At 37.5% G+C, this 11,961-nt stretch overlaps 1 protein-coding gene across 5 annotated transcripts in view; it reads right to left on the minus strand.

The window, feature by feature from the left end:
- Positions 1-10,479, minus strand: part of SLC4A10 (solute carrier family 4 member 10) — a 343,332-nt gene extending 332,853 nt beyond the window's left edge. The window contains exon 1 of one of the 5 annotated variants that reach the window (XM_027559338.1): positions 10,232-10,479. Coding sequence is in view for 4 of the 5 variants with exons in the window: in XM_027559409.1 (XP_027415210.1) it covers positions 10,232-10,279 (48 nt within the window). In the remaining variant the exon portion in view is untranslated. The remainder of the gene's footprint in view (positions 1-10,231) is intronic. The other 4 variants (XM_027559409.1, XM_027559355.1, XM_027559373.1 and 1 more) reach the window with 4 other exon arrangements.
- Between the last annotated feature and the right edge of the window lie 1,482 nt (positions 10,480-11,961).

An 11,961-nucleotide genomic window follows, 5' to 3' on the forward strand; every position in this document is an offset into this window, starting at 1 on the left:
GGTAAAGATTCCCAAGCTTCCATATTCATAAGGATCACCTGGAGAGTTCTTTAAATTCTTTGTTTACTGGCACCATCCCTTTGATATTCTAAGCTATAAGTTTGAATAAGGCCCAGAACTTGCATTTTTAATGAGTCCTCCTGATGATTCTGATGCAAGTGGTCTTTGAGTTTAGGGTTTTCAATAATCCTTTTGCTTAGCAGAAAAAAATACCAAAATTTTATATCTACCAGAAGTGCTCTGTGGGATTACATAAAAATCAGATTTTTGGACAGGCATTATACTGTGAAGTTATTTGTTAATAAAACAAAGTGTACAGCATGCACTCAAATTATAATCATATTATATATTAGGTTTATGTCTTGTTGTCTATATTTCTTTTTCATTTTTTAATCATATTCTTGTTTCCAAGCAAATCAAAATGAGTTTGAACAAGCTTATTACCAGAGCAGCTTAAATATCAACAAAAAATCACCATTGTATTTATGCCCACTGTACTTATGAAAGAAGCAGTACAAATATAACAATAATCAAATATGCTTCATAAACAAAGCTATGTTTTACAGTAGTTGTTATATATCTAACTACTTTTTATGGCATTTGCTTTCTGGAATTTGATTAGGTCATCATCTTTGATATCAAACCCTCATGTGTCAAAAAGGGAAAAAAGCCATTAGGAAGCAATAGCAATCTCTAAATAATTTTGGTTTCTCAGGGTAAGCAAGAAGCAGAAGTACAAATAAATACTGGAGGCACTCCAGCAACCTAACACATTCAATATGGAATGAGAAAATTCTTTAAAAACTTGCTTATTAGATTTTTAGAGCACAATTTTCATGATGAATGAGCAAGTTTTGAGGCTACTGATAATGTAAGGTCTTTATCATTAAATCAAAACTAAACAGAATCCTTGGCTACAATACATTCTCACTCTATCACACTGAGTCCATATATTAAACTCCATTTAGGCCCCTGAGAAAACCCCTGGAGTTCTGAACTATTTGGAATTGGGTCTAAGCTTAATATAGAAACGTCTGTACAAATGGCACCTTAGGAATTTTTATGTCATCCTTGATACACTGCATAAAAATTCTCACAAGACAAAACTAGGAAACACTGCCACAAGAAATTAAAGATCTAAAAATGTAGAGACAGTTCACATTTGGAAGACTCAATATTGTCAAGATAGCAATTTTCAAATTGATCTACAAATTCAAAGCAATTCCTATTAAGACCCTTGCAGGCTTTTCATAGCAGTCAACAAGCAGGCCCTAAAATTTATATGGAAATGTAAAGTATCTAGAATAGCCAAAACAACTTAGAAAAAGAACAAAAGTGAAATATTTATACCACTTGATTTTAAATATTATTAGAAAGCTTCAATAATCAGACAGTGGTATTAAGGTGAAGATATGCAAAGGAAATGGCAACCCACTCCAGTACTCTTGTCTGGAAAATCCCATGGACAGAGGAGCCTGGTGGGCTACAGTCCATGGGGTCGCAAAGAGTCGGACACGACTGAGCGACTTCACTTGACTTATGTGTGTACATCAACAGAACAGAATCAGAGTCCAAAAAAATAACCTTATTATCGATTTAATTTCAACAAAGCTGCCAAGAAAATTCAGTGGAGAAAGGAGGTGTTTTCAACAAATGATGCAGGGGAAATTAGATATCTTTTTTTTTTAAAAAGCAAAAACAAAAAATAGCAACTTTTATCTCATACCATACATAAAAATTAACTCAGAATGGGTATTCAAAAAAAAAGTGTTAGTAAAAGTGTGGAAAAACCAAAACTGTAAAATGGCACAATCTCATTGAAAAATAGTCTGGAAATTTCTTTTAACATTAACTATAACCCTACCATATAGTAACATAGTATTTTATGAAACTAGACCAACAATGACCCTAAAAATATTAGTAAAACAAAGTGACCTTTAATGGAAAAAGTAGCTTCTCAGAAGCTTAGTTGCTTCGATTTTCCTTATGGTAAAGTTTAAAGAGTATCAAGAGAAATTTAGAAAGGTGATTTGGATAAGAAATAACAATTTTACCCAAGTTAAATACTTCTCTTCCTCTCTATATACTTTCTTAACTCAGCTTTGAATATATATTTCAGAAGATCTCTACAAATAGTTCGCTGAAACCATGGCCAACCTCAACATTATATTCACAAAGAGAACAAATTTTATGGTACAGACTGGGTGTGCGTGTATACATGAAGTTATTTTTAATTTTCATGAGTATCTTATTTGCCCTTTCATTGATTTGTATAAATATGAATAATACAAGCATTGTCTAAATCAACCTTCTCCCTGTTAGTGATAATGAGTAAACAATAACTTAATTATTTTGTGATTTTCTTACATAAAATTGACCATTTTGCCATGTACAATTCAGTGGTGTCCAGTACTTTCACAATGTTGTGCAACCATCACCACTAACTACTTCCAGAACACTCCCATCACTCCAAAAGAAACCCCAGAGCACTTAGTTCTCAGTTCTCTGCTACACCCTAAGCCCTGGAAAACATTAATCCACTTTAGTCTCTAAGAATGTGCCTATTACAGACATTTCAATAAATGGAATCCTGCAATATGTAACCTACAATGCCTTACACTTTATAGCACCTTGTTTCACAGCACTTTGATTTTTGAAGATGTAGATATTAAAGCTCACTTTATAATGGGATTCTGATTTTTATTTATTTTTCAGTTCAGTTCAGTCACTCAGTCTTGTTCAACTCTTTGTGATCCCATGGACTACAGCACACTAGGCCTCCCTGTCCATCACCAACTCCCAGAGCCTACTCAAACTCATGTCCATTGAGTTGGTGATGCCATTCAACCATCTCATCCTGTCGTCCCCTTCTCCTCCCGCCTTCAATCTTTCCCAGCATCAGGGTCTTTTCAAATGAGTCAGCTCTTTGATGCCATCATAGTCATTTTTTGAACGTTGAGTTTTAAGCCAGCTTTTTCACTGTCCTCTTTCACCTTCATCAAGAGGCTCTTTAGTTCCTCTTTGCTTTCTGCCAAAAGGGTGGTGTCATCTGCATATCTGAGGTTACCGCTATTTCTCCCGGCAATCTTGATTCCAGCTTGTGTTTCATTTAGCCTGGCATTTTGTATGATGTACTATGCATAGAAGTTTAATAAGCCGAGTGACAGTACACAGCCTTGATGTACTCCTTTCCCCAGTTTGAACCAGTCTTTTGTTCCATGTCTGGTTCTAACTCACGCTTCTTGACCTAGTACTAATGAATGGTATAATCTAAAAGCCTGCAAGTATTAATTTTATGTTGAAAATACTGCAATCAGATAAAGAAGTGGGATAGTTTATGATGGAGGATTACAAAATATCTGAACCTTCATCTAGAACTCAAATAGTCAAGAGAGCCTGGCAGAAAAATAATCATACCTCCAATGTGTCATTACTTTCTAACCTTAGGATGATGGTTATTTCAGAAGTCTAAACTGGGTATAGACTGCAGTGCATTGTAAGATGCTTCAAGTAAATGGAAACTTGTGGGTGCCATTCTCAACCCATTTTCTATGCACAGAAAATTCCACTCTTCCTTTCTCATATCTCATAGGATACATGCCACTTGATCATTTGGCTTTTTGTGAAGATACTACTTTCAATCTATATAGTAAACATTAGTTACATCTTACTTATTTTTAGATAAATGTAAATTAAAGTTCTAGTATATCCTTCCTATTTAAAGAATTGTCTAAGATACGCCTTGAGATTTATTGCTCTTATTTAGAAAAAGGGAATAACTAATATATAATACATTTACTGCTTGAAATAAGATACGTTTTGGTCAGAAAAGGACCGTAGCAATCAATTGGAGACTAGAATTTTAAACTAACTTAATTTACAGATGAAGCTGAAAATCAAAGAGATAAGCACATATATTTAAGGGCAGGCACTTATACTAGTTAATGGCAGAGCTTGGTCTAGAGTTCTCATTTCTTGACTCTCAGTTCATCATTCTTTCCACTGTCCTATTCTAGCACAAACAAATGAGTGCTGAATTGAAATGATGATGATAATTAGACAATCTTTGTGAAGTAATAATATTAATAGGTACTGTCTCAGGCTTGTGCTAAGCACAAACATCTCTAGTCTTTATGATTCTCTTGATAGGTTGCTAATTTTATCTAGCCTTGATGGATGAGAAACTGATGCTAAAACAGATTGAATAAGTTACCCAGATTCATATAGCTAAAAACTGAGCTAGGATTTTAAAATATTGCATCTAACTAAAAATTCATTCAATTCTTTTAAATTAAAGCCAATTAAAAATAAATTGCACTCATCTCACATGCTAGTAAAGTAATGCTCAAAATTCTCCAAGCCAGGTTCAGCAGTACATGAACCATGAACTGCCAGATGTTCAAGCTGGTTTTAGAAAAAGCAGAGGAACCAGAGGTCAAATTGACAACATCCACTGGATCATTGAAAAAGCAAGAGAATTCTAGAAAAACATCTACTTCTGCTTTATTGACTATGCCAAAGCCTTTGACTGTGTGGATCACAATAAACTGTGGAAAATTCTGAAAGAGATGGGAATACCAGACCACCTGACCTGCTTCTTGAGAAACCTGTATGCAGGTCAGGGAGCAACAGTTAGAACTGGACATGGAACAACAGACTGGTTCAAATAGGAAAAGGAGTATGTCAAGGCTGTATATTGTCACCCTGCTTGTTTAACTTCTCTGCAGAGTACATCATGAGAAACGCTGGGCTGGAGGACGCACAAGCTAGAATCAAGATTGCCGGGAGAAATATCAATAACCTCAGATATGCAGATGATACCACCCTTATGGCAGAAAGTGAAGAGGAACTCAAAAGCCTCTTGATGAAAGTGAAAGTGAAAGAGGAGAGTGAAAAAGTTGGCTTAAAGCTCAACATTCAGAAAACTAAGATCATAGCATCTGAATCCATCACTTCATGGGAAATAGATGGGGAAACAGTGGAAACAGTGTCAGACTTTATTTTTTGGGGCTCCAAAATCACTGCAGATGGTGATCACAGCCATGAAATTAAAAGACGCTTGCTCCTTGGAAGGAAAGTCATGACCAACCTAGACAGCATATTAAAAAGCAGAGATAATACTTTGCCAACAAAGGTCCATCTAGTCAAGGCTATGGTTTTTCCAGTAGTCATGTATGGATGTGACAGTTGGACTATAAAGAAAGCTGAGCACCGAAGAATTGATGCCTTCGCATTATGGTAGTGGAGAAGACTCTTCGGAGTCCCTTAGACCGCAAGGAGATCAAATCAGTCAACCCTAAAGCAAATCAACTGTGAATATTCATTGGAAGGACTGATACTGAAGCTAAAGCTCCAATACTTACAGCTGATGCAAAGAACTGACCCATTGGAAAAGATCTTGATGCTGGGAAAGATTGAAGGCAGGAGAAGAAGAGGACAACAGAGGATGAGATGGTTGGATGACATCACCAAGTCGATGAACATTAGTTTGAGCAAGCTCCAGAAGATGGTGAAGGACAGGGAAGCCTGGCATGCTGCAGTCCATGGGGTCACAAAGAACTGGACATGACTGAGCGACTGACCAACAACAACTCATTACCTATCTTAGCATCCTATACATATAATTTATTTCTATATTCACTCACCATGAAAGTGAGTCATGAAAGTGAAAATTCTTGTAAGAAAATTAATTTCTTATACTGTATTTCTTGCTTCCTATGTATTACCATGTGTAATGATACATTTTCTTTAAGTTCATATAATCTAAATTATAATAAAATAGAAACATCAATATAACTTAGTTAACCTAAGTTGCTCTTTTTGTTACTTTGACATTTAAGTTCCATTTTTCTTTTCCTTAAGATAATAATATAAAATGTTTTCATAATATTTTTTCACAAATAAAACAATTCAATATACTGGCCCATTTGGAAATCTGGAATTAATATTCTAAATGGTACTAAACTCTACCATCTATGTTATGCTGCTGCTGCTGCTAAGCTGCTTCAGTCGTGTCCAATTCTATGCGACCCCATAGACAGCAGCCCACCAGGTTCCCCCATCCCTGGGATTCACCAGGCAAGAACACTGGGGTGGGTTGCCATTTCCTTCTCCAATATATGAAAGCGAAAAGTGAAGGTGAAGTTGCTCAGTCGTGTCTGATTCTTCGAGACCGCATGGACTGCAGCCCACCAGGCTCCTCCGTCCATGGGACTTTCCAGGTAAGACTACTGGAGTGGGGTGCCATTGCCTTTTCTGCTATGCTATAGTACATTACCTTTAAAAAAGCAATCTTTATTCTAGTGGCATAACTCAAGGCAGTTTTATAAGTAAGTTTAACTTAAATTAAGTTCCTTTTGGGACATCTGAATTTTCGAAGGGATCTAACATGGACCACTACATATCATCTAAGATTAAAGGTATAAAATAGAAATACCTGTTATAAAAAGATTCACCTAGAAGCCTCCTCTGTAGCCTATAATTTAAAGATTATCCAATTATTTACCCCTAAAACAAATTCAGCGCTGTCAATAGAAAATTGAAAGTGATGTGCAATAAACTGGTTCATACTTTTTTATTTGGTTCATACTTTTAGAAGATTAATTCCATCCTCTAAAGTAATGCCACCATCATTACTATTACATAGAGTTTCTATATATACTCATATCAAAGAGCTTACAACTATGATTAAATATTGAAGACAAAACAGCAGTTTCTCAAAAAGTTAAATGGAGTCTTATCTCTACTCTAGATTAGCTAGATTGTGAGGTCCATGTGCACAGGGCATTTGTCTGTCTTGCTCATTGCTTTACCCCCACCACCAAGAACATGGTTGGCCAATATTAAGCATTTAATGGGCTTCCCTGGTAACTCAGCTGGTAAAAAAATCCAACTGCAATGCAGGAGACCTGGGTTCCATCCCTGGGTTGGGAAGATCCCCTGGAGGAGGGCATGGCAACCCACTCCAGTATTCTTGCCTGGAGAATCCTCAAGGACAGAGGAGCCTGGTGGGCTACAGTCCATAGGGTCAAAAAGAGTAGGACATGACTGAGCAACTAAGCACAGTACACAGGAATTTAATAAGTTAATGAATCTTCTGAACCTCAGTTTGTTCTATTGCTTCAGAAATAACAGTCAGGTGCTATGAAAACCAGACTCAATTCTGAGCCTATGAGAGTTGAATGTCCTAACCTTAGGGTATCTAGGGCCTACAAACGCAACAATGTCTGGTGCAACAGAAGAAAATAATCTCTGACACTCGCTTGGAAGGACTAAGAGAAAAGGGGACATGGCAGGGCCTCCTTCACACAAAGTCTGAAGATGTACTCTATATATACTAAATTAAAGTAAAAGTTGGAGGCTTAAGAAGAATGTATTCTACCCTTTCACTTGTCAGAATTACTATATTCAGGCATTTGCATTCTTATCCATTCTTATTGTTTTTCTCTCTCTCTTACTTCTCTGCCTACCTCTGACTGCTGCTTTCCCATATCTAATCTTGGCTTTTAATGCCTTTCTGCTGCGAAGTTTCCATAGCTCTAACTAAAAACTCCACCTTCCACCTCCATTGTACGGTGTTTGCCAGGGTTCCATTTCCCCACTTTTCCTTCTGAGCAGATAGTCCTGATAAGCCATATGTTACAAAAGCCTTAAACCTAGAATTTATCTCATCTGTACTTCCATCAACAATGATAACAGCAGCTTTTACTTAGAACTAAATGCCAGCCATTTCCCATAGATTATTTCATTTGTTAATCACAAAACACAAGAGAAAAGTACCATCACCTTCCCATTTTTCAGTTGATGAAACTAAGACTTAAATCTGTCTTCCAAAATTATATAGCATGTAAGTAGCAGTGCTGGAACCTGTAAGACTGTGTTTTAAAATACTATGTCATACTGCCTCTCACATAATTATTTGCAAAGTCATCTGATTAATTTTCTAAAACAGAGCCCCAAACTATCTCTTCCTTTTTCTTCCAAGTATAAAAACTCCAGCCCAGTGTCCAACTATTATAGGTCTGGTTAATAATATATTTTTTTTTAAAAAGCTTTATTTTCTGAACTAGATTTAAAAGACCTATGTTGTAGTTCTGGTTTCATCACTAATATGACCTTAAACATGTGTTTCAAACTACCTGTGTCTTTATTCCTTATATGTAAAATTAAGACAGTAAAATCTGCTTTACTCAACATGATTATTTGAGGCAGAGAGGTCATAAAAGCAATTGAAGAGGTTGAAAATACTATACAGATATAAAAGTAGGCCAATAATTCAATAAGATTTCTAGCCTCTCATGCTTATTTTCCTTATAATGAACTGCTAAGATGATTCTCTCTTGCTATTAACTTTTGTAACAATTTTGTGCTGGGCATAATCCACATGAAATGCACTTTCACTTACTGCAGACCTCTTCTAGTTAAACTTGTATTTTCTCTACTCTTTTAAGTCACAAACTGTTTGTCCATCTAGCCCAATAATGTCATCATCTTCTAAATTTTTCCAGTTAATCCTCATTTGGTCCTAAACCCTTTAAATATTTCCCACCTGGAACAATTCATATACCACATCAAACTGACTTCAGCCTGCTTTTCTAGGACAACTTCCAAACCCTTTTCCCACTTAAAAAAAAAAAAAAAAAGGTTCTTCCCCTATATCTTAATCTTCCTTAAAACTCCATTCCCCAATTCCTGTGTTTAGTTCCTCTCTCTCATACAGGGTACAATCATTCTCTGACATTCTTGATACCCTTTATTCTGAATATCCACAGAATCCTAATTTATGTATCTATTCAAGTTTGGAAATACAGATAAGCCTTTTAGTCTCATTTTTGTAAAATAACTCCACTTTGATCTGTAAAGAAATATCTCTATTTTAAGCAGGCAGGCTAATTGGCAAGCTTTCCTTTTTCCCCCTCTTTGACATTCCCCTGCCTTATATCTAGGCTCCATTCTTAGTGGTGACCCCTGCATTACTCTCATCTCCCAGCTCCCTCCCTGCCCAAGACTGGTGTCCTGAGGAGAACTGGGCATGCTCAGTAACCACAGCCAATTCCGGGATGCAAACTGGAATCTTTTGCAGATTTTGAGCCCGGCAGGAGAGGTAAGGCCCTAAATATACAGTGGCCCAGAATTTACTCACTCCCCCTGGGGAATTATTTGATTGAAAGATGTGTTCAAAGACTAGGAATGGGCTCAGAAATGGACAGCTTGCTGCCAGTCCCAAGTCTGCAAGGTGGGTCACCAACCTGAGTAACAGAGAGCTGAGAACAGCCCCTCGGCCTGGTTTGGTGCAGGGAGGAGATTTCTGCTGCCCTGAGCCGTGACAGCGCTGATAGATGGCTGGAAGCTAGCGCGTGGCATCTCTGTTGCCTCAAGAAAATAATACTGTTGTTTTTATTTTCTTTTTTTTCCCTTGAACACAGCAACATCAGCTGCTCTAGACTGAGAAAGGATGTTGCCTGAAGAACTACAAAGTCTGTGAGCCAGCCAAAGATTGTGGAGAGGAGAGGCAAATCAACTGCTCACCCAGGAATCAGATCCAGGGAGGCAGCCTGTGACCTAGAGATAAACAGGCGATTTCTAAATGACAGTTCAGGGACATTTCAGATATTCAAAACTGAATCGTGTGCCTGACCCCCAAAATGCATACCTTCTTTGTATGTGAACCATGACACATTTCCCTTTGAGAGAAACTGACAGCACGCACGCACACACGCACACACACACACATACACGATCCTTCTGTTTTCCTTTTCCCTCTTTTCTGCAGAGACTAAATCTCTAGAGCTATAACAGCAGCAGATTCCCTCACCTCACTGGCAGAGGGATGAGGCATGGGGAGGAAATTTATCACAGAAGAAAAATGATTAAATGAGGGCTTCTTAGCAGGGGCTTGACTGCACAGCCTAACAGACAGACAGGCAGTAACAGACAGGGAAAAGAGATACACAGCTGCCCCTGCTGCTAAACCTAGCCATCTCTTCAAACAGCAGCAAACATGAGACATTTCATCACCGTCGTGCATCCATGTTGAGAAGGGGGAAAAAAAATCATGTGCTTCGTATTATGCATTTCAGTCACCCAAGATGGGAGGAGACCCCTGTCCATATGTCGTGGGAGCTATCCACCACCCCAAAAGTACACTCGCTGAACCTAGCCTGCAAACCGCTTGCCTGACAGGTTTTGCTGCAAACGCTGTTAATCTACGTGACAGCAGGTTATCTCTTACCGTAGGCAGCAGCGGCTCCATTTGAGCTCCCTGGTCTTTAATCTCCATGTTCTGTAACGCCTCTGGAATAAGCACCTTTCTCTGCAGTGTCTTCAGTGTCTTACACTCAGCCCGGCACTCGCTCTGCTTAGTATTCGGATCAGGTAGCTCTGAAGCAGGAGGCAATTGCACACTCCAACTCACCAGAGTCACATGGCTCCTACTCACTCGGGCTGCTAGCCAGGTTTTGCACTGAATGCCTTGGATTCCTGGGCCGGTAAGAAAGATTTCCCCAGCCCAGTATCACTGCCTACACCTGGCTACTGGCATAAAGTACAGTCTGCAATGCTGCAAGTCTGATGGACATTAAGACACTCACATAAGACGCTAACTTCTTATACAGACTAGTCCAAGGTGGACTCCAATCAGTTCAGCCAGATTTTGACACTTTGAACCAATTCACTTTATTCCCAGAAACCGACAGGAGACAAAATTCAAACAAGATGATGCTAATAAGGTACTTGGTATCCTGCTCTGAATACCTGGGGTCACTAAAAACAGGTAAGATGACATCAAAATTGATCTCTTAGTGAAACTACATTATGCACTAACAAAAAAATTCAGCATTTTAGGTCATTGCTGACTTAAGAAGAATTTGGCAGACAAATACTTGCAATATTTTAATTGTGAAAACCTTAGATATCACACATTGTTACAAATAAAGTATCTTTCTATTATTTCCCAACAAAAATAACAGGGAAAGAATGTATTTTTGAGTAACTAATAATTATCAAAGATTATAATTGTATAATATTGAGAAGTATAGGACAAAATACAATTATTGGAGGACAACTGCTCTACAGTATTGTGTTAGCCTCTGCCACACATCAGCACGAATCAGCTGCAGGTATACACATGTCCCCTCCCAGCTGAACCCCCTCCCATCTCCCTCCCTGTGTATTTTTGTATCATTTCTCCGAGAGGAAACTAAAGAACTTTAAAAAGAATTAATCTAAACCAAAGTAGCCCAAGAACATACCCTTTTGCTTTACAAGTCTCAGTGAAAGAGGGGTGGGGGATTCTCCAACTAATACATGGAAGAAAAAAAAAGTTCAAGAAGCTCTTCTGTAGGAAAAGCTGTTGATACTGTTTTTTGAGTGACTATACATATTTCCTAAAGTAATGAAATCATATATCAGTGGACCCCAGATTGAGTAGGAGGTTACAAATGAAGAAAGGTTAAAAGATAATGACAAAACTATTAAGATAGTTTGTTTTAAGTAAGAAAAATTTCACCAGATTTTAAAAACTCTTCATCAGAAGGACTGAATAGTAATTATTTTCTGCAACACACAAAAATTTTCCACAATGCTCATCATAGGTGGAATTATACATATCTATTTTCCTTGTTAATGCAATTTTTATAATATAAACTCCTATTATTTTATGATAAGAAAATATTTTATTCTTAAGCCATAATGATTAATATATTTGAGTAGCAACTTTGTGTACAGCACATGGAGATGAAACCAAGGATTTAAATAATAAGATGTCTGATTAAGAATTTGCTAATCTAGGGCTAAACCAGATTTTCTTTTTTTTTTTAATTTTTTGTTCTGTACGGGGGTATAGCCGATTAACAAACAATGTTGTGATAGTTTCAGGTGAACAGTGAAGGGACTCAGCCGTTATATATATGTATCCATTCTCTCCCAAACTTCCCTCCCATCCAGGATGCCACAAAATATTGG

Source organism: Bos indicus x Bos taurus, chromosome 2 (genome assembly GCF_003369695.1).
Source record: "Bos indicus x Bos taurus breed Angus x Brahman F1 hybrid chromosome 2, Bos_hybrid_MaternalHap_v2.0, whole genome shotgun sequence".
Lineage (NCBI taxonomy): Eukaryota > Metazoa > Chordata > Mammalia > Artiodactyla > Bovidae > Bos > Bos indicus x Bos taurus.